The following is a 24366-nucleotide window of genomic DNA, read 5'->3' as shown; positions in this document are numbered from 1 at the left end:
CATAGTCTCCCAAGTTCAGGAAGTCTCCCCTAAGATAATGTAAGCAAATGAAGCACTTATCTGCGTGTATTGAAAATAATCCTAGACTTAGAGTCAGACTAATTTCTTAATAGGTGATTTTTATATAGTAGCATTTCAAAGATTTCAAAACATTTTCTATATTATTATTTTACGTGATCTGTACAACAATTCAGACACAGACAGTAAAAGAATTATCATCACCATTTTGCAGATAAGGAAAACGGAGTACTACAACCTGTTAGATTTCACAAAATTAGCTTATCAAGAACTGAACCTCTGGTCTTCCAAGTTCATTCCAATGCTCTTTCCACCAAGCTGTGGTGTCTTCCAGAAATTCAAGATTCAGGTTGTGACTTCACAATTGGTTAGCTATTATTGCTCTGAGCAAATCATTTAAATTCTTTGAGCCTTAGTTTAATTTTCTTTTTTGTTACCATTTATTATCTATCTATCTATCTATCTATCTATCTATCTATCTATCTATCTATCTATCTATCTATCCATACATATATAAAACAATTTAATAGGTAACAATAACATAATATATATGATTTGTTATAAAATTGTAATAATGTAATAAATATGTATATCCAAAAAAATTTTCATATTAGTTTTATGTACAAAAAGCTTTCTCATTCTTTCCCCCCCTAGTCCCCAATTCTTCCCCCTCTCCAAGAAGGCAGGTAAGATGATATAGATTGTACATATATTACCATATAACATATTTCCTGTTTTTCAAGTTCTACAACTAGACACATGTTGCTTATGCTAGAGAAAAAATCATGGAGGGAATAAAGCAAAGAATGGTATGTTTCAATCTGCATTCAGATTCAGTTCCTTCTGTGGCAGTAGATATCATTTTTCATCATGAATCACTTAGAATTTTCCTGGATCCTTGTTTTGTTGATTATAGTTAAGCCATTCACAGTTGATTATCATACATTATTACTGCTCCTGTGTACAACATTATCCTGGCTCTGCTCAATTCACTTTGCATCACTTCATATAAGTCTTTCCAGGATTTTGTGATAATATTTGTTATTTCTTATGGCACAATAATATTCCATTACAAACATATATCATAACCCATTAGGCTATTCCCCAGTTGATAAGGGCTTAATTTCTTTAGTCATGTGGCATTTAATCATGGCATTAGTCATGTGCTAGAAAACTGGGACTGGAGTCAGGAAAACCTGAATTTAAATGGCTTTAGAAATTTACTAGCTGTGGGATGCTGGGAAAATGACAATTCACCAAGCCTTAGTTTCCTCATCTGTCAAATAGGTGTAGCAGTAGTTGTACTATCTACTTGTGAAGATCAAAAAAGAAGTTATGCACAAAGTTGTGAACCATGAAGAATTACATAAATGCTAGTCTGCTCATTTATTCAGCATTCAAGTTATAATTATTGAGTATTTATTGCTAGCAAAATACTAATCCATTCAATTCCCTGTCCCCAAAGTGTTTATATTCTTGTATAGCAATGGATAAGGCATAGATATATAAATATACATAAAATATTGCCTGATGGATTAGAGGTTCAAAAGTAATATGTGGAGTCATACAGTAAAGTTATTGGTTGTCACAGGGCAACAAGGAGAATATCATTAAACAATTACCATTTTCTTTGGAGTTCAAGGAAGGCATATCTTCCCTTGCTCTCATTTTTAATGAAAGAAGTATCATTTTCTTTGGGGTTTAGAGGTGTGTATGAATTCAAGAAGCCAAAGGAGGTCATTCTAAACAAAGGAAACAATTTAAATGAAGGCAAGTAAAAGCACAAAAGCAATACTGAGTGCAACAAAAAGGTTCAAATTGGCTGGAATGAAGAATATATTAAGGAGAATGTTATGAAATAGGTCTGGATAACAATCAATGGTAGTCCTAGATTATGGAGGATGTTGAATGCCAAACAAAAGAGCTTTTGATTGCTTTTAATTTGTGGAAGATTTTTTTAAAGCAGAAAACATTTTATCATCAGATCAACACATAAGGAAGAAAATTCTGTCAGCAGTATGTTTTCAAGTGGAGGGTAAGAAGAGGTGGGGAAATCTATTCAGATTCAATTGCAATGATCTAACCAGGTGGTAATGAAAGCTTGCACCAAGTGTGAATGTAAGAGAAGTTGAAATTCAAAACCAAATCTATAGAATTTGCTATCAGATTATACATACATATATATGTAAAGGTGTGAAGAAGTTGTGGAAAATAGTGATGCCACTGGGAACAAGGAATTCAGAAGAAAAAGCAATCTATTTTGGGGGGAGGATAGGATAGGTTAAGTGAAATAATAAGCTTGGTTTTGAAGATATTGATCTTGAACTACTAGTAATAATCCAGTTTGAGAAGTCTTGGTGGGGATTTGGGTCTGGAGCTCAGAAAAGAGGTCAGGGTGATATAATTTGATTGGAAAAGAAATGGGAATTTGCACATGGATTTGGGAATTGTCTGCATAGAACTGGTTGCTAAGTCTAAGAGAGTGAATAGGATTGGTAAAGAAAGGAGTAAATTGTGGAGAAAAGTTCAAGTAAAGAACCTTGAGGAATACCAACCTTAAAGTATTTAAAGGATTTGAAAGAGGATATCAAGTGAATAGACAGAAAGGCATGGGTTAAAGAAGTGTAGAACCAGGAGATATTATAATGGTGCTAGTTAAGGCAAAGGCTATCTAATAGGAGGAGGTAGCCAACAATGTTATATCAGAATTCAAGAAAGACAAGTAAAATAGTTCAATGGATATAGCAATTAGGTCATTGGTGCATTAGAGAGAGAAATTTCATTAGAATGATAAGGGGGTAGCCAGATTGAAAGGGGCTGAAGAAGACTGAAGGGTAGTAGGGATGTAGAGAGAGAGATATGGTTACAATACTTGACTGAGTAAAAGACCAAAGGAAAAGGATTAAAAAATGTTTTAGGTTTGTGGAGACCTGGGCATGTCTGTATGCAGATGAAAAAGATGAATGAAAACTTAATTATTAAGTACTTAAGATATGTCTTGCACTATGCTAAGTACTAGAGAAGCAAATAGAAAAATCAAGATAATTTTTACTCTTAAGGGACACTTGCTATAATTAAAGGAGATATCAAATACAAGAAAGTTTAATTGCAGGCTGGATGGAAAGTCCTGAAAGTTCTAAGGGTGCAGCATTAGGGCAGATGTCAAGGCCCAAGAGTCTTTAGGATGCACACACAGATTAGAAGGCAGTTCTTGGGAGTCCATGGACTGCAATGGTATGGGAGAGGGTGAGGTCTAAAGAACTTTTTTTTTTAAAATAAAAATGCTTACCTTCCGTCTTGGAGTCAATACGTGATTTGGCTCCAAGGCAGAAAAGTGGTAAGGGCTAGGCAATGGGGGTCAAGTGACTTGCCCAGGGTCACACAGCTGGGAAGTGTCTGAGGCCAGATTTGAACCTAGGACCTCCCATCTCTAGGACTGACTCTCAATCCACTGAGCTACCCAGCTGCCCCCCCCAAAGAACTTTAATATACATTTATAGGGTAAATGGCAAAGTTTTGTTGTCCTCCATCTCATTCCAGTTATGAGTAACTATGTTGTCATTCCTGACTGGACACCCTAGATGGGGTCTTAGCAGCCCAAAGTTGGGGGAAGGGGCAAAAGCTAAATGAGGGCACAAGATTTCTGTTGATATAGTTCAAGATTAATGAGAAAGGGTATTGTGAAAAGGAAAACTGTGAATCAAGCTTTTGCATTTCTGCCCAATGAAGTGGAACAGACAGCAGTTAGAATGTGATGGGAAGGGGGAGTGATAGTTGGAGTGAGAGTAGAGGATTGTGGGAAAAACTGCTAATGGAAAGGGTCTTTGTCCTCTGAACTCTGCTAAGTGTGGAGCAAAGACCAGGAGCTCTATATCCCAACCTGTGGAAAACTTTGCCTCTATTTCCCTTACCCTGAAAAAGAAAAAGGTTCCTGTATGTTAAAGAGCATCCTTTAGAGGAAGAAACCCAACAACTACAACTGCTGAAAGGGGTTGATCCCTTAATATCAGGGGGTCACTCTGAAGATCCTTTCCATCCCTTGGCCCTCCCAAGAAGGACACTTGCCTTTTGTTTAGTAGGATAGAGATAATGATTAACTAAAAAGAAGTTAGATAAGCTAAAACTGAGCCGTTTTGGCTCAACTGAAGAAGAAAACAAGGGTCACCTATTCTCACTTACCTATCCCCTTTCTTGATTTAATCTAATAACTAAGCTACTTGAAGAATAGAAGATTGTAGTCAGATTCATATTGGAGGAAAAACAAAGAGAAAGAAGCTGGTGGCTGAGCTAGCCATTAGCCTAGGCTAAACAATGAAAGCCAACAGTGACAGTCTGCCTGCCAGACAAGGAGTTGCAACTACCAGACAAGCCTTCCTGCAGCCCCTGTACCTGTTGAATCCATTATAACTGATGTAACAAGGTCCAAGAAAAAGTAACAGGAATGCAATAATTATTATTACTTAGAGGCTTTAAGATCAGGTCATTGGGGGCATTTTCATTTCTAAAAATGACTCCCTCTGTTCCAATTTCAGAGCTCTTCTGATAGAGAATCAATTCGGAATATCCTCCAGGTCCTCACTGAGCTGCTTTCTGCTGGTAAGTATCTTCATTTCCTAGTTTACTGTCTTCAAGTAAAGGTAACTGGTAGACAATGAGAATCTGGTACAAACAGAGATGTTCATAGCTTTGCATATCTTCTCTGAGGTGCCATTGTTACTGAAGCAGTCCTGCCAATATCTTCTTAAAAAGACAATGAAATATTCTTTTTTGTTGTTGTTTCTCATTCACAGATCCTATTGACCCAGTGTCTGAGAGGATGGTCATTTGATTCATCCTCTTCTAGATTTGGTTTAATTTGTTGGTGGAGTCTTCTGAGACTTGCTGTATTCTTACTCCAAACTCACCTTTGAAACACTTCGCAGACACTGTGAAAAATTAAATATAAAGTGATTGAAAAGAAGGGAAAGTAATGAAAAAGCCAATGAAATATTGAAAGACAGTTGCTTTTTCATGCTGCTTAATTATTAGTAGCATAGAGGGAAGGGCAGGCCATAGGTCTTTCAGGATCACTGAGGTCAGACCTTCTCTGCCTACCTCCCCAATCAAAATAAAAATAGTTTTAACTCACAGCTTGAGTGTTATGGTAGCCTCCCACTTAGCAGAAAGCAAACTGAGCTACTCATTCCCAGGTGCAATTGGAAGGGCCATGAAAGGAGGATTAGGTCTGGAAAAAGAGAGATGACAATGCAGCTGAATCAGTTGGGGCTGTTTCTATGTCTCTAATTAACTTTTCTATTGCATTAATATCCTTCTTCTACTCCTCTGCATTTCTAATGTGTGCCAACTGGCTTTCTGTAGTATCTCAATACCACCATTCTAGTTCTTGGCAATTCCTTTATATATGTGAAATGCTGGCAATTGAAGAAAATAGTTAATCTTTAAATGGGGAGTTGGGCACAGAAGTATGGTGGTGCCACTGAGATCTAGATGGAAAAGCAGTGGAATAGAACTTTTTGGTCAGCAACTTCCATAAACTAAGTTTTGGGTTATCTTTTAAAAGAGGTAAACTGTCATTTAGTTGTTTTTCTGTTATGGTCAATACTTCATGAAGCAAAGATACTGGAGTGGTTTGTCATTTCCTTCTCCAGCTCTTTTTATAGATGAAGAAACCAAGGTAAATAGGGTTAAGTGACTTGTCCTGAGTTGCACAGCTGGTAGGTATATAAGGCTTAATTTGAACTCAAGAAGATAAGTCTTTCTGACTCTGGCCTGGCACTCTAATCACTATGCTACCTAGCTGCCACTGAAATGGTTTGTCATTTCCTTCTTCATTTTACAGATGTAGAAAATGAGGCAATCAGGGCTAAGTGACTGACTCAGAATCACACAACTAGCATTTGATTCAGTTTTTCCTGACTCCAGGTTCAGTCCTCTATCCACTGAGCCACTTAGCTGTCCTAAGTAAACTCTAGCACATATTATCTCTTGGATCTAGTATAAAATTCTTTGGCTTTTAAAACCCCTTTTCTACCTTTCTTTCTTCTTATTCCTTATTCCCTTCCTCATACTCTATAATCTAACCATACTGACCTCCTTTTTGTTCTTTGCACATAATTCCATCCCTTGGCTGTACATTTTGACTAACATCCCTGAAATCCTCTTTCCCTTTATTACCTGCTGGCTTCCTTAATTTCATCTGATGTCTGACTTTCTTCAAGAGCATTTCCCATTCCTCTTTAATCATCGTTCCTTCCATTTGCAATTATTTCCAGTTTGTGTCACTTATGCCTTTTTGTACACAGTTTTTAAGTTTTTTTCCCTTTTTTCTTCATTTTTTGCACTTAATCAATACTCGTTAATTGAGTGGCATTTGCAGTTCTTTATAGTTGGGCCCCTTCTTATCCTTCCAGGCTTCTTTATACATTTTCTTCCCTTCTAATATTCTGTCCATACATGCTGCTTCTCATTCATGGTCCTCCATTCTCTCTCTCTACACCTTTTCACTAGCTATTCCTCATGCCTAGAATGCCCCCTCTCCTTACTTCAACCCCTCAGAATTCTCATTTTCCCTCAAGACATAACTCAAATGTTATCTTCTCCAGGATGCCTTTCTTCGACTTCTAAAATCTAAGTGACTTCTCTTTAAAAAAAAAAAAAAAACCTTACCTTCTGACTTAGAATCAATACTTTGTATTAGTTCCAAAGGAGAAGAGAGGGAACAGCTAGGCAATGGGAATTAAGTGATTTGCCCAGGGTCAGAGAGCTATGTAGTGTCTGAGGCCAAATTTGAACCAAGAACCTTCCATCTTGAGACCTGGCTCAGTACTTTTTCTTCTTTTTTTAATTCAAAGATATTTTATTAACCCAATTACATGTAATAATAATTTTCAACATATGTTTTCAGAAATTATAATATCTAAATTATCTCCCTCCTTCCCTCTTTTCCTTCTTTCCTTCCCCCCTCTCAAAAATTATAAGTAATTTGATCTGATTTATACATGTATTATCATGCAAAATATACTTCCATATTAGTCATTGTTGTAAAATCATACTTACATAAAACCCAAACCTCAAAATAAAACTGTAAATTAACTAGTTAGTATGCTTAGATCTGCATCTGACTCCAACAGTTCTTTCTCTGGAGATGAGTGCCTACTCTTCTAAGGAAGGCTACCTTCTATTCATTCTGCATAGCTATATATTCTAATTTTAATATTTGTCTCCCCTCCTGCCTACATTAAGAAGTTAAGCTCCTTGGGAGCAGAAGAGTTTCTGGCTTTTTCTTTTCTCTCCAACATTGTACCTGGCAGATAGGAAGTTCTTAGCACATGCTTGCTGACCAGTTGATTGAGTTTCAATTACTTGTCCCAAGAGCCTTGAGTTTTACAGAGAAAGTCTGAAAATAGCCCATCTTTGAAATGTTGTGATTCAAATCAACCCCTTGAATGACTTAAGAGCCAGTGCTTTACGATAGGGTGTAGGGGCACTCTGGGGAGATGCCAGAGGCTTTATGGCTTCCTAATGTTTCTGAAGACACTTGCTCCTTGTCCTGACTCTTGGCATTCAGAAGACCTACCTCTGATCTGGACTGAGGTCAGAGTCTGCCAATTCACAGGGACTCAGAAAAGGGCTCACAAGGAGCAAAAACTGTATTGGGGAAGGGAAATAGGTCTCTTTAGCCTAGGAATAATGGTGATAAGAGGTGACTAGGTAAGCACTGGTGTGGCTATAGTGTGACCCCATACTTGGCTCAGGGAAGGCAGTTAGGAGAGTATCAGTGTGTGTGATGACTGGCTAGGGGAGGAAGCTTGCAAAGGAAGCAGCCAGACACATGTGACTGGTACCTTTTTTTCTCTGACCCATTTTTCAAATTATATATATATATATATATATATATATATATATATATATATATATATATATATATATAAAGATATAGTCTCCAAAGAATTTTAATCTTACAGGGGGAGGGCTGGCACCTCTGATATGAGGACTTCTCAAACCCTATTTAGGGCTACTTTTCTTTTCTTAGTGTGTTCCTAATACTGTCTTCTGAGGGACACTTCTTTCCTTTCTCAATCAAGCAGAGAATTATGGTACTATTTTCCTCACAATCGTCCCCCCCAAAAATATACCAAGAAGGTACTTGGGAATGCAAAAGAGGCATTTAAGACCCCCCACTTTAGGTTCTATGGATCTATTATGGAGAATTTATGTAAAATCGTGGGCATGAAGCACTCAGTTTGAGAAGGAAAGTATGGACATATTGAGTTGATGAGAGTTGAAGAGAGTATCCACATTGATGATATCTAGAATTGTATACATTATCAAATAATTTGAGTTCACTATCTAGAAATTAATTTCATCTATTATAGAGAAAGGTTTATATTCTTTTTTCTCCACCAAAACTTGATGGAGTTATAGAGGAAGATTAGAGTAGAGTAGTAGTAGTAGTCCCTTTCAACTGTGATGAATCTTTTCCCCTGAATTTCCTAACTCATGAGCATTGAGTGGTTTAGGAACTGGAAATAATTTGGCTCCTCCAGTCTTTTTTAGAGTAAATGAAACAATTCCTTCTTGTGACCAGCTCTTTAGGCCTGTTTCCTATATTCTAAAATCATGATTAATGATTCTACTCTCATTTCCCTCCTTAGGCACAGATCGAAGGATCCACTACATGATTAGTAAGGGAGGCAGTGAAGCCCTACTCCAGACCTTGGTGGACTCTGCTCGGACACCTTCCCCAGACTACAACATTCTCTTGCCTCTGATTAGGCTGCTGGTCAAGGTTGGCCAGAGAGGTACCAATGGCCCTTGAACCCTGGCATTGAATAGAATGAAGCATGTTTTATTTTGCTTTTTGGTAATAATGAAAGTGATACTGGGAACATCACATGTCCTTAATTGAATCTTAATAAAAAGAATCTTAATTGAAATTGGACAAAGGCATAGTCACTTTCATAATCTTTATGAGAATTATTGCACAAGGACAGCTTTATTCTTTCAAAGATCACCAAAATCAGGGCATTACTATAGTTTTATCTAGGTTGTTGGAGGGATGTTTCTAGTAGAGGACTTGACTTTGTGCTGCTTTGCAATTTTATCAATGACTTAGATGATTTCATAGATGACATAATTATTTTTGAAGATAACAGAGTTTAGAGGGAATAAAGACTACACTAGATGATGATGAAGACCTTAAATGATCTAGGCAAATGAAAACAATGATCTAAAAATAAATAGGATGAAATTTAATAGGGATAAATATAAATCATCAATAGCCCCCCCCCCAAAAAAAAATAAACTGGCCAAGTACAGGATGGGAGAGAAAGGGCTAGGCAATGATTTGCATGTTGATCTGGGATATTTAGTGAACTAAAAGATATACAATAAAAAGTGAAACAGACCTTGACCTTAAAGAAAGCATTCTGCTCAGTGGAAACAATATATACATAGGATAAAAAAATACAGGATGATTAAAGTATCATAATGGAGATGGCATTTGAAGTCAACCTTAAACACCCTATGTATTCAAAAAAGTGGGAGGAAGAAGTATATTCTATGATTGAGATATACCATATGCAAATTAGGGAAATATATATAGCAAGTGGGTGGCACAGTAGATAAAGTGCTGAGACTGGAGTCAAGAAGACATCTTCCTGAATTCAAATTTGGCTTTGGACATTTACTAACTATGTGACCCTGGGCAGGTCAATTAGCCCAGTTTACCTCAGTTTCCTCATTTATAAAATGAATCAGAGAAGGATCTTTGTCAAAAAAACTTGAAATAGCTTTGCAAAGATTTGGCTATAACTCAAAAATAACTGAAGAATGTATAACATATATGTATATCTGTACACATGTACATAAATGTATATACATGTAGCTATATATCTATATCTAACTGCCTTGAAAGATATAAGATTCATAAGGAATCCCTTCTGGGTCAGAGGAGAGGATGGGTTCAGCGGTACAAATACAGGGGTTGAGCTTCACAAGAACTGAGGGTTATCAGTTCCCCAGGGACTCAAAGCAAAGAAGGAGAGAATGAGGGAAGATCTACATAGGAATCTGATAACATGGCATCATTTTTATGACAAGTATATGACTATATTAGGCAGACAAAACTAGTGGACAGTACGAAGAAGAGGGCAATTTATAGGATCCCCCCTACTGCTGCTGGGGTATGTAGTACTCCAGAAGCACATGGTATACGTTATTTTATCTTTACTTCTTCAGACCATGAAAACTTGACTCATAGAAATGATTTACATGTGCACTATATCACTTGCTTAAGGTTAATGTCAGAAGACACTCATGAAGCAATTTCTTTTGTGTGTGCTTTCTTAGACAAAAAGTTTGGACAGAAAGCTCTGGAGTTGGAGGCACTTGATGTAACATTGATTTTGGCCAGGAAAAATCTGTCTCACAACCAGAATCTTATCCATTGTCTCTGGGCTCTGCAGGTTTTTGCCTCAAGAGGTGAGTTTATCTACATTAAGCTCTTCTGAAACAATTCTTGAAGAACTAGACATCAGAATAGCAGTGTGTGTATTTATACGCATGTATGTGTGGGTTTTTATGAGATAGAGAGACAGAGACAAGGAATGACAGAGGGAGACTGAGGGAGACAGAGAAGAGGGGTAGAAGTGGAAGGTTGAGGTGAATGGAGGGGGTCTATGTAAAGCAAGGGCATATAGATAAAAGAGAGAGCTGGGAGAGAATGGGGAAAGAGGAGAATGAAGGGGGAAAAGAAGGAGGGATAAGTAGCATTATTTCATTTACTAGATTTATGATAGCTGCTTATGAGATGAGCTGTGATAAGCAAGAGCTTATATTTTGATCTTCATCTCATCTTTACAGAATCCTGAGTCTAGTTCTAAATTAAGCCTCTGAAGCTGCAGTAAACCCCCATCATTTTCTTTCCTTTTGTCAGATAAAGGTCAGTTTCAAGTCCTTGTCTTCTAGCCTATGCTTGAGCTCTTCTCAGCTGGCTTATCCCTCTTAACTTCTCAGTTTCAGTGTTCTCCTCTATAAAATGGGTAGAATAAACCCTTCAAGTAACAGCTTCAATGGTTTTCCGAGAGGATCAAATGAAATGATAGATTTAGAGCACTTTGAAAATTTAGAATGGATATGTGATTGCATCATTATGAAAAATTCCTGATGAGGAAATTCCATCTCCCAATTCAGGCCAACATCTCCACAACTTAGTCTTCGAGCATGACTTGCTACCTTCAAAGTCAGTCCTCTATAAACTATGCACACTGCTTCTCCAACATAGCTTCAAGCAAAAGTAATTACAATTTACTTCTTTCCAGTATATTTTTCTTTTTCTTTCTTAAAAAAGTACAAAAAACAAACAAAAACACTCCTACTTTTTGTCTTAGCATTGACACCAAGTATTGAGTCCAAGGTGAAATAGTGGTAAGGATTAGGCAATCAGGATTAAATAACTTGTCTAGTCACAAAGGTAGAACGTGTGTAAAGGCTGATTTGAACCCAGGTCCTCTTAACTCTGGGCCTGGCTTTATCCATTGTGCTACCTAGTTGCCTCAACAAAATACTCTTCATGAAGAGGTACCTGAGAGACTTTATGTAGCAAACAGCCAAAACATAAAAACAAATAAGAACCAAGGCCTTGTTTCAGCCAAGTAACCTCTTGTATTAATTATGATGATGATGATTTACATAGGAACTTTCTAGTCAGAGAATGACTATAGCTACCAATTTGGGATCCCAAAAATTAGAAATACTTTATATATATATATATATATATATATATATATATATATATATATATATATATATATTTTTTTTTTTTTTTTTTACCCCCTGAGGAATCAAAAATCAGTTAAGAGGTGTCAGAGTTTAGGGATGGTCTTGGAAACGAATATATCTAGATCCAAGTTCTACCTCTGAAAAATTTATCTGTGAGACCATAGACAAGTCACTTGACTTTTCTCTGCCTAAATATTTCTCTAAGAGCATGATTTAGAGGCTTCCTGAGTATCTGCATTGATAGGTTGAGTTCTATATGACAATGACATCAAAGGTCTGGAACAATGGAAAGGTCAGTTGAATGACTGGCCATCTTTTCCCTTCTTTCTTGTCTGTGATTAGGCTATATTGTCTCTTACGTAAATGTTGTTCCTAACCAAAGGGCTTTAGAATCTACTGGGGATGGGGAACCCTCCTCCAATTTATAGCTACAAGAAGATCAATGATTTTGTTATGGGCAAGAGGTATATCAATGACTATTTGGGACCTCTCTTAAGCCTATACTCATTGTAGCAATTGTTCCACAATATACTTTGGAAACATTTTTATAGTCTGCTCTGTACAGCATATGTAATGATCTGAGGATAACAGAGTTCAGGCAATCTGTACATTGCTGTCTTCTTAATGAATTGTTTGGTGTTATAGAAGGCACTAGCAAACTCTCCAAACATCCCCTGTCAGCAGGATGACTTGGCTGGAGCCCTAATAAGGCTGCAAAAGCCAATGGGCCCTTTGGCAGCTCCCAAATGTCCAATAGGGTATGTTTATAGAGCTGCCAGAGGACTAGCCTCAGGCAGCCATCCAGAGGTCCTGCTGGCTACTGAATACAGGGTCACTTTCTTACTCTTATTCTCTTGTCTAGATGTACTCTTTGACTACTGTCACACTGTCAGTGTGAACTGTGAAAGCCTGGTATTTTACCCCACCAACAATTCTATTAAGGACCTAAAGTTTACCTTACCAACAATTCTATTACCAGTCAAAAGTTTACCTAGGTTCCATTTTCCCCCTACTTTTTCTGGATTAAAAGCAAGGGGATTAGATTATGACCTTCCAGAGGGTTTATTTCCAGGCCAATATACTCTATTTGTCACCATCCATTCAGGCAAACTAAAAAACAAAAAAGGAAGGAGTACTAGGGATAACTCCTCTACTACCTCCAGCATGAGAGAGGAGATATCACTGAAATTTTAGTAGGGAATTGAAGGTATACTTAAATCATTCTCTCAGTTGTAACCAACTCAAAGATGGAAGATACCTTGGTGCCCATGAAAAAAGGAAGACAGATTTGCTGTAAAATAAATTACTTTTTTGGATTAAAAAAATCATTCTAAAATCAGGTGAATTACTACATTTGTACATCTAGAGAGTTGCCATAGTACAGAGCAACCAATCTGACATGTAAGGCATTGGCTAAAGATTGTTTAATTTTGTGTAGCAGTTTAATGTTCAATTAGTTAAAATTTGTATAGCCATTTCTTTACTAATGTGGAAGCCTTACTCTTTTACCTAAGCACAATTAAGGGTGTTTTTCTCTTGAGAGACTTAATTTCAATTCTCATTTCCATGAGTGGAAATTATACTAAATGTAAAATGTAGAATGGGTTCAAATTCTGGTTTTACATTCTACTTTTGTATAACCAGAGATAAGACACTCCCCATGCTCTGAGCATTCATCTGAAAAATGAAAAAAGGCATAGTAGGTGGTCTTTAAGATTCCTTTTTCCAGTTTAAAACCCTATTCTATAATGATTTGACATAATCATTATGGGACCACAAATACCAGTAGGCTTTTCTACAAGTTAGGTTTTATCTGGGTTTACAGGCAAAGAACATAGGCGGAATGGAGAAGGACCCAGAAATATTGTTTGTTCATAGAAAGACTGAAGAAATGATCAGAAAACTTGTCCCACCATGAAGTGAATCTCTGTGCACCAATTTTCTTTCCTGTTCTTCCTAATAATAAAAAATGGTGTATAATGGGGAAAGACAGAAATCAAAATGCATATGACCCAAATTAAACCCATTTTCTAGAAATAATATGATATTTGAGCCTCAAACTTCATTTTCTATACTGTGACATAGATGAGATTGCTGGCAAAAAGTTAGGAAGTAGTCTCCACACTCCCAGGCTTTCAAGTTATATTTCTAAGGTTAAGGATAGCTTGATTGCTGCAGGTACAATAAATATTGTTACTCTTGTCTTTTCTACTCAGTCACAACTGGAGCCATGCTGGGGATTAATGGAGCAATGGAGCTGCTATTCAAAGTTATCACCCCTTACTCTAGGAAACGCACCAGGATTATCAGGTACTGAGCAACTGGAAGCTCATTAGCCTACTAAAAGATATACATGCATTGTTGTTATTGAGTTATTTTTCAGTTGTGACTGATTCCTCATGACCCCATTTGGGGTTTTCATGGCAAAGATACTAGAGTGCTTTGCCATTTTCTTCTCTAGCTCATTTTACAGGTGAGGAAACTGAAGCCAACAGAGTTAAATGACCTGCATAGGGTGATAGAACTAAAAGGTGTTTGAGGTCAGATTTGAACTCAGAAAGAGGGGTCTTCCTGACTCCAGACCTAGGACTCTATCCACTATGCTACCTAGGTACCCTGACATAGCTAGGTGGACATATGTCCAAACTAGTGGTGAAATGGAGATACACTTAGATACACTCTCTTGAGACTTCCAGTAAGGCTTAGCTCTCTCCTCCTTTCTCCCTGCAAGTACACTGAAGCATCATGATCCTTTCCTATTTTACTTCCAAACAGAAAAGACAACTGAAAGAAAGCCAGGCTAGTCCCCAGCTTTCAAATTATTCTTTTATTATTTTGTTCCAAAAGACAGTATAGAAATGACTTGAAAAGATGCCAAGTCCCATAAGATCAGAAGCATAAGCCAGTCCAATTTCTGATATGTGATCTGGGTCATGTAATAGCCCATCATGGTTGTGTGGTAGGTGAGGTGCCATTATTAACGTAAAGATGAATTTCTCTGCCTATTCTTTCTGTCCCTGGTTTGCAAGAGTAGAGCTAGTCACAATGTTAAAAGAGAAGATGGCCAGGCACAGAAGCTTTACAGATATTCTGAGCCATTAGGATCCATCATTCTTGGGAGTGACTCATAGAGGACCTTGAAAGAATATTAGAAGAAATTCAGCCAATTTCCAAGATAGATGGAGTAGTTTGAAAAGTTGCATTTCCATGCTCAGGCATGTTATTTTCTATGTCCTTACATTAATCTTGGACTCATATTCTACCTGGTTATTCTGCTCCTGAGCCGCCACAATTCTGCCAGTGCCTATCCATCCTTACCTTTTCCTAGGGCAAATGTGTCTGTATCATGAAACTAGGCTGGGCTGAGATCCTCAAAGGGAAAGAAAGCAGTGAGAATTATATGTGGGAACAGAGGTGATCACTGTAATGGGGACAAGAAATAACAGAACCAAGGAATAGAAGGCACAGGGTTAGGTGACAGGGCTGTTGAGCTTGAAGAGAGTTTTTTAGGGTTTTGGATAGCATCCTATTCTTGTAGACTGTCCTGTAAAATCTGGACTAGATTTTTGTTCCTCTTATTTTAGCCTAATGAAACATTTTAGACCATACCTCCTTAGAGAAAATTATTTATTACTTGTATCTTCTAGTCTCAAGATTTCAAGTTTAAAAGCCACAGTGCTCAACAACCAACCAGAGATTTTAGCCATTGGTTAAAGGTCATTTAATTTTGTATTGCAGTTTAATGTTTAATTAGATGAAACTTGTGTAAACTGTTTACTAATATGGGACCTTTAACCCTTCACCTAACTCTATCCTCTTTTCAGGCTTAATATCCACCCTTTCTAATTTTGTTTGTTGAATTAACATTTATAATCATTCACATTTATATCACCCTTGAAGATTTGTAACACATTTTCATTACAGTTCCATGAGCCTGGTGGGGTATACTCATTGTATGGATGAGGAAATTGAAACTCAGAAATATTAAGTGACATATATAGAAACTATAACTGCTAGGGTTGGGCCCTGATCATTTCACTCCTGACTCCAAGTCCAGTTCTCTTGGTACTGTTGTACTGTTCTACAATTCCTCTAACAAGAATAGTAAGTCTATCAATAAACTTTTATTAAATACCTATGGTATACTAGATACTACTGTAACTCAATTCTACAGCACAGAATTCTCAAAATCATTATAGTCTTCCAGGATTTGGGAGTAGAGGCTAAACCAGTTTTATAGATGAGAAAATAGAGGCATAATTCAATGCAACAGACATTTATTAAATCTTACTCTATGCAAGGCACCATGTTAAGTTCTGGGGATATACAGACACACAAAATTCATTTAGGAAAACTAGTCCTTAGGAGTGAATACATCCTTCAGCAAAAAATATAGCTTTCCCGAGTAAGTACTACAACTGAGTCTGAATTTTTAATGTTTTACTACTCACCTGTTGAGCAGGTCTCTTAGCCCACAAAACAAGGGTTAAAGAAGAACTTGGCAGTAGAGATTTTTAGTTTTCTGTAGATCCCTATAGATCCCTTTCATATAAGCAAATCTGGAAATTTCCCCGAGGTCTCCTTAAATGAATGGACACAGAGACTTGTTTGAGATACTATTAGAGGGAGGAGAAGGGGATATAAAATTCCATTAGGTACTAAAAGCCCTCTCTAATGTCCTCTTCCAAAATATAGCAGCCTGAGCTAGAGTTATTCAGGGCTGTCTTTCTCTTTTTTTATGAGAGGATGCCAGGCGTTGTGTCAAAGTGACTTTTCTGTGGAGATTAAAACTGCCCCACTTCTCCAGCATGAGACTAAAATTAGTTGCACAGCTGTTGTCTACTAAAGCACTGTCCCTAGCTCATCTTCAGGGCAAGATTTACAATGGAGGCACTGACTACACACCTTTGAACAGAGGAAAGGATTCAAAGACCCAGTATAGTCCCCTTTGGGGTTGCATGCCAGGCCAGTTTACTGACACCCACTCCATGCTGAACATACAGATTTCCTTCTCCCCACCCAAATGCCCACCTGCTTCTTCAACCCTATTACTCATGTAAGGAGATCCATGCCATATTGAGAATTGAGAAAGGGGGGAACCCAAGATGAAGTTGCCACGGCAAAATAAAACCAAATTGATAGTATTTGCACTTTAATACCTTAAACACTTATATGTGTGAGAGCATCACACACACACACACACACACACACACACACACACACACACACCTATCCCACAGTCCTCAGGTCAGATGAAAATGAGGAACATGACCACTATAAATTGGTTAAATAATAATGATACAGTGTACAATAATAGTGGTCTGTTTCTCTCCCAGGTACCATTCTTATGCTTCATTGTCTTTTTGGAGATAACCTGGGATCCTCAGTGCCACCAGTACCACATCAACTCTCAAACGCCCTATTGAATTTAAAGACTTTAAATTTAAAAAGCTTCAAGGTCCAGTGTTAAGAACAAATCCCAAGGACTAACCTGTAAATATTCATTACCATATATTCAATGTAGTGATGATTATTTTTTTGGCCAATAACAACTCTTAAAGATGATATGACAAGGAGCAGATTGGTGGCTCAGTACTGAAAGCCAGGCCTAGAGACAGGAGGTCCTGGGTTCAAATTTGGCCTCAGACACTTCCTAGCTGTGTGACCCTGGACAAGTAACCACACCCCCATTGCCTGGCCCTTACCACTCTTCTGCCTTGGAAGAAGGAAGGTAAAGATTTAAAAAAAGACTATATGCTAAATAAGAGAGGAGATGAGAACTTTGGTGGTAGAGGGAGTTCTAGTACTGAAGAATCTATAGATCTATGAAGTACTTTAATGAAAGTACTTTTAGCTTTTCAAGATTTTTATATACATTAAAGTCACATTTTACCTTAGTCTCCATAAAGAAAAATAAAGTCTGAGAGAGACTGAATTTAGTTGGTTCTAATCTTTTCTTCATTGTGACTTCCTGATCAAAAGGTTGGAATATTTTCTTCACTGCCAGTTTCTACTGGTACTTATGCCAATGAAGATATTCCAGAGATGGCACAGTAAAAGGTTCTCTTGACTTAACACTTGCTATTGCTACCACCCTTGAGGATTAAATGGAGGATAATGGTGAGACAGAATAGTATTTTTTCTACCAATTTTCCTATATGTTGAGGAAACAAGATCCTTGCTGTTTAGGTTCTTCAGGATTAAAAATCCCCAAATCATAATCCCCATATCATAGGGTCATAGAAGTCAATGCTGGCAGAAACCTTAAAAGTAGTCCAATTTAATCCAACCATTCTGTATGGCAATCTTGAACTATACCCAAAGGGCTTTAAAAGACTGGATGCCCTTTGATCCAGCCATACCACTGCTGGGTTTACCCCAAAGAGATAATAAGGAAAAAGACGTACAAAAATATTTATAGCCACTCTCTTTGTGGTAGCAAAAAACTGGAAAATGAGGGACTACTCTTTGATTGGGGAATGGCCGAACAAATTGTGGCATATTTTGGTGATGGAATACTATTGTGCTAAAAGGAATAATGAACTGGAGGGATTCCATGTGAACTGGAATGACCTCCAGGAACTGACGCAGAATGAAAGGAGCAGAACCAGGAGAATGTTGTACACAGAGACTGATACATTATGGCACAATAGAATGTAATGGACTTCTTTACTAGCAGCAATGCAATGATCAAGGACAATTCTGAGGGACTTAAGAGAAAGAATGATATCCACATCCAGAGAAATAACTGTGGGTGCAGAAACACAGAAGAACATTAACTCCTTGATCACACATGTTAATGGGAATATGATTGGAGATGTAGACTCTAAATGATCACCCCACTGCAAAAATTAATAATGTGGAAATAGGTCTTGATCAACGACACGTAAAGTCCAGTGGAATTGTATGTTGGCTACAGGAGTGGGGTGGGAGGAGGGGCGAGAAAGAACATGAATCATGTAGCCATGGGAAAATATTCTAAATTGACTAATTAAATAAAATTATTTTAAGACAGAAAAAAAGTAGTCCAGTTCAATGCCTTCATGTTACAGGTAAAGATAAGTGAAGTCAAAGTATCATAGAGGTAGTAAGTAAGATAGGAGTGCAAGGATTTGAACATGGGGTGTACTCTTGCCATGATACTTTCATTTTGCCCTTTGCTCATAAATTTCCCCCCACTGTTCTCTTTCCCACTTTGCCTTAAGTTCTGAAATGTCTTCTTTCTGCCTCTGACCTTGACTTGTTTTTTCCTCCACTCTTCCCATACCCACTTTTTGGTATTTTCTGCTTCCTAAGTTTTCCCTTCCTTTCCCACACCTGTGAGCAATTTGCTCTGATTTTTTCCAGCAAATCTCTTGCTCTGTATATTTTAATACTTTCCAACATATATATGGGTACATATGTGTATATGTGTGTATGTAATTATGCATATACACACATCTATATGTATGTATATGTGCATATATGTATATATATACAAGTGTATGTATATATACACACATATATCTATATGGAATTACATTTACCATTTTTTCCCTTTTCTGTAGTTATTAAAGTTATTTGTAAGAATTTCATCAGTTGGCATATTTCACCCCATGCTGTCTGGGCCCTTCTGCTCCTACCCACCCCAGGTTAGTTATAAAATCCTTTTGAACAAGGAACATGTTTTCTTTAGGTCATATGCTTAGGCTAGAATACATGGAGGACTTCTCCGTGCATCTAACAAACACAATATGACATTCAATTAATATCTGTTATACTGAAGGTCTGGCTGATACTGACTGAAACAATACGTTTTTAACTAGATGGGAAACTGAGAGTTTGCAGCTTAGCATATGTAGTCTATGGTCCTAGTTTTATCTTTGATCAGACAACTGCATCTAGATAGTAGAGCAGATGCTTCCATTGAAAGTGGGATCAAAGCTATGATTCCTGACCAGTTACCCCATTTGCCTTCCAGCTCAGCTCTTGTTTATACTCTGCATTGGCTCTTCCTTATACTGTGGGCAAGCTTCTCTATTTCTATGAGTGTGCTTTGGAAGCTACATGATCCCACCACAGGATGATGATTTACTGAGCTGAGAATTGGACTGCGAGATCAGTCTACCACTGTCTTGTTATGTGACCCAAGATCAGGTCATCACTCTCTTTCTATCTCAGTTTCTTGACCTCTTAAACCAAGGGGAATGCTACCTATGCTCCCTCTGCTTCTCAAGGCAATTTGAGTGTGGTTGGTAGAATGAACACCAGTCAGGCTCTTTAAATCCTTAAAAAAAAAAGCACACACTCTAATTCAGAAGATCATTGTCGATATATCTTGAGGGTTATTTTTAATTCTACCAACCTCCCTTGTCTCATAAACATTTTACTTAATCAGACATAGATTGGACAGCCTAGCAGATGGACTGAGTTCTGGCAGCTGCTGTGTCTTTTGGACCCTGTTTTGTTGTGTATTTTTTTTTTAATGATTTTAGTTCCCCAGAAGAGGAACTTCACATAGACTGAGCTTGGTATGTTCATCTCTTCACCTGCATTCATTCTGATCCCATCTGCTTAGAGAATTATATCTCTGGTATTTGGGGGCTCCATGGCATCTCTAAAAAGACGTTACTTTATGCTTTTCACTACTCTCACTGAGTCATCCCTGGAAAGGGTTATCTAACATGGATCTAGTGGGGTCTTAGCAGCTGGGTGCTCCAAAACAATCTTCAGTCACAAGAAGTGATTGATAATGTCTTCCCTTTTGCAAACCTTCTAAGTAAATTCTTCATATTATTGCCCTCTGGTCCTCCTCTCCTTCATCCTAGTGACTTTCTGTGATTAGAATAGTGTTAAGAGTATCCTAATTATGAAAGCTGGGTATTTCAGTGGATTGAGAGCCAGGCCTAGAGATGGGAGGTCCTAGATTCAAATCTGACCTCAGATACTTCCTAGCTGTGTGACCCTGGGCGAGCCACTTAACCCCCATTGCCTAGTCCTTACCACTATTCTGCCTTGGAACCAATACACAGTATTGATTCCAAGATGGAAGGTAAGGGTTTTTTAAAAAAAGAGTATCCTAATTATGCCTTTACTTCAAAGTACTGAACCCTGAGCATCTGTGGCAGTTGGGAATTGCCTTAGCTCTAGGATGATGGAACAAGTGCTTGTCTGGCAGTTCTTTATGAGAGTCTATCAAGAGTTGCTCAGGCTTATGGGACCTTAGAAATCATAGAGGCCAACTCTTTTGTTTTATAGACGAGGAAGCTGACACTCAGAGGGCTGAGATGATTTATTCAAGGACACACTGCTAGTTAATGGGATAGAACTCAGAACTACCTTCCTCTATATTTTACAACTTGATATTCTCTAGTGTAGTTAGTGAGTATTTATTTCAATTAAGAGTCTTTAAATGAAGTTTCTTTTAGCGAATACTGTGCTATTGACAATAAGCAGTCATAACCATGGTCCTTCGAGTACTAATCAATTCCTGCTCCATTAGCCATACCCAGAGGAGTGAGAAATATATCACATAGACAGACCTAACTCTCTTCAATGGAAAGAGCACTGACTCTGGGGTCTGAGGACCAGGGTTCAAATTTTTCTTCAGATACCTATTACCAATATAACCTTAGTTAAGTTAAATAACTATCCTGAGCATCAGTTTTATCATCTGTAAAATGAGATAATTAGATATATTGATCATGTCCCTTTTAATTTTAGTTTTTCAGTCCTGTGATATCCCCTGAAAAGAGTATCGGAGAACCAAAGGATATGGGTGGAAATTATTGTTCTGCCACTTGTTATCTGGGCAAATCAGTGAATTTCTCTGGGCCTATACAAGGAAGTAATTTGACATGATGGTGACTCAGATCCATTTTTGCTTTGTTTGTTTTTACTTTTTAGAATTATTGGGATTTGATTATCTTTTTTTCAACTATGATAGTGTTATGGGATCAGAGAATCATAAAGTTGTTAGGGACCTTGGAGGTTACTCTATCCAACATTTCTTTTCCTTTTTCTTTCCTTTTTCTTCCTTCCTTCCTCTTCCTTCCTTCCTTCCTTCCTTCCTTCCTTCCTTCCTTCCTTCCTTCCTTCCTTCCTTCCTTCCTTCCTTCCTTCCTTCCTTCCTTCCTTCCTTCCTTCCTTCCTTCCTTCCTTCCTTCCTTCCTTCCTTCCTTCTTTCCTTCCTTCTTTTGTTCTTTCCTTCCTTCCTTCCTTCCTTCCTTCTTTCCTTCCTTCCTCCCTTCCTTCCTTCCTTCCTTCCTTCCTTCCTTCCTTCCTTCCTTCCTTCCTTCCTTCCTTCCTTCCTTCCTTCCTTCCTTCCTTCCTTCCTTCCTTCCTTCCTTCCTTCCTTCCTTCCTTCCTTCCTTCCTTCCTTCCTTCCTTCCTTCCTCCCTCCCTCCCTCCCTCCCTTCCTTCCTTCCTTCCTTCCTCCCTCCCTCCCTTCCTTCCTTCCTTCCTTCCTTCCTCCCTCCCTCCCTTCCTTCCTTCCTTCCTTCCTTCCTTCCTTCCTTCCTTCCTTCCTTCCTTCCTTCCTTCCTTCCTTCCTTCCTTCCTTCCTTCCTTCCTTCCTTCCTTCCTTCCTTCTTTCCTCCCTTCCTTCCTTCCTTCCTTCCTTCCTTCCTTCCTTCCTTCCTTCCTTCTTTCCTCCCTTCCTCCCTCCCTCCCTTCCTTCCTTCCTTCCTTCCTTCCTTCTTTCCTTCCTTCCTTCCTTCCTTCCTTCCTTCCTTCCTTCCTTCCTTCCTTCCTTCCTTCCTTCCTTCCTTCCTTCCTTCCTTCCTTCCTTCCTTCCATTCTTTCTTTCCCCTTAGCTACTATCTTAAAATCAATACTATGTATTAGTTCCAAGGCAGATGAGAGGTAAAGGGTATGTGTTAAGTGATTTACCCAGTGTCACACAGCTAGGAAGTATCTGAGTTTAGATTTGAACCAAGGCCTTCTATTTTTAAACCTGGCTTTTAATCCACTGAGCCACCTAGCTATTTTCACTATGTAATGCATTGATGCAAGAATACCATTTATAATATCTCTTCAATTTGGCCATTCAGCTTCTTCTTGAATATCTCCAATGACAGGAAACTCACTCTCACTTAAAGTAGCCCACTCTGTTTTCAGATACCTCTAATTTTTAGAAAATGTCATTGTAGACTTGTACTAGAGCCTTCCTCTTTGTAGTCTCCATGCAATGGTCCTACTCTCACAGTGTTGAGGCACAAAGAATGAGTTTAATTTTTCTTTTTCATGTGATAGATATGTCTACTCCCCTGTAATCAACTTTTTCTTACCTTTGACCAATTTCTTCAACATTCAATTAATCAATATGACTCTACCAAGTATCTTCTATACACCAATGTTAAATGTTGCTAAAACAGGTCCAAAAAATGAAATAATTTCTTTCACAAGAAGCTTACATTCTGCATGTGTATGACATGATTTGGGGCTCTTTTATAATCGTATTCACCTTCTCAAGATATTCTACTCTTCATTGAAAGTCCTTGATCAAATAGGATAATATTTGTAAAAAGCAAGTAGCACATTCCCTGGCACATGGGCATTTTATAAATATTTATCCCTTCTCTTCCCTTCACTTAAAAGATTAGTTGTGCTTTTCTTAGGGAAAGAGAGCAATATCTCACCCTAACTCTCTTGAATTTTCAGTCTCCTTTCTTCCCAAGGGATCACACCTTTTTGTCCTTGAATTGCCAAGTTAACTCAATTGTGAGTACAAGCATGTTATGTTTCATTGCCAAGTATCAACACCCAGAGGGACCATACCATGCCAGGTGTGGTTGCTTTACAAGTACATTCTTACGAACAAAATTCCCTTTAACTCTAATTTTATGATTCCATGTTGTAAATTCTGAGATCTTGCTCTCAAATTAGCTGATTATAAGCACTGAAATGGTCAGTTCTCAAAGTTATTATTGGAATAACATTAGAAAGACTTCATTTTTTTGGATGGTATAGGAAAACAGGACAGAGAAAACTGACTACTATATAAAGATCAACTAATAATACCATTTGGCGCTTCTGGCTATAAATTAGGGCTACTTTAGGTTGATTAAGGGTCTCCCAGATGAAAGTGAGTCAGAGGGAGGTAGGTTTTGTCCTTCATTGAGTTAAAGTGGCATATTTAATGGACAGTGTTCTTTATTTCCCACTGAAGATCAATGAAATGAGGTTAAGATTAGGAAATTCTATCAATATTCTTTTACAAGGGATTGCAAAATTTGGGCTGTGATATTTTGGAGGTCATTTTTTAGATTCTTAAGTATGACTGATTTGGGATTCAAAGATGCTCTAGAAAGCTAAGCTTAACACAAGACTCTGGATTGGGTGCTAGGGATATTAAAAGAAGAAATAGATCCTTCCCCCAAGAAGCTTACATTCTACTGAAGGGAAAGAGTGGCAATAAAAAAATTAGCACATGGAAACTTAAGAAAGTGGCAACATGGTAGAGAGGAGGAAGACTGGCTGGAAGAAAATAAGTACAGTTGGAAAAACATTATAGGGATTATAGTCCAGGTACTGACCCTCTAAGAAGACCAGCACTCTGAAAGGCAGAGATGAGGAGAAATTGTGTTA

General features: G+C 37.9%; 1 protein-coding gene across 1 annotated transcript in view; it reads left to right on the top strand.

Moving 5' to 3' along the window:
• AGBL1 (AGBL carboxypeptidase 1) overlaps nucleotides 1-24366 on the top strand; it is a 1041995-nt gene that overhangs the window by 91214 nt on the left and 926415 nt on the right. The window contains exons 2-5 of the mRNA XM_007479385.3: nucleotides 4551-4614; nucleotides 8673-8819; nucleotides 10369-10500; nucleotides 14016-14109. Coding sequence (XP_007479447.2) covers nucleotides 4551-4614; nucleotides 8673-8819; nucleotides 10369-10500; nucleotides 14016-14109 — 437 coding nt within the window. The remainder of the gene's footprint in view (nucleotides 1-4550; nucleotides 4615-8672; nucleotides 8820-10368; nucleotides 10501-14015; nucleotides 14110-24366) is intronic.

The sequence above is a fragment of the Monodelphis domestica genome, chromosome 1, assembly GCF_027887165.1.
Source record: "Monodelphis domestica isolate mMonDom1 chromosome 1, mMonDom1.pri, whole genome shotgun sequence".
Lineage (NCBI taxonomy): Eukaryota > Metazoa > Chordata > Mammalia > Didelphimorphia > Didelphidae > Monodelphis > Monodelphis domestica.
This window is presented reverse-complemented; position numbering and strand designations above follow the sequence as displayed.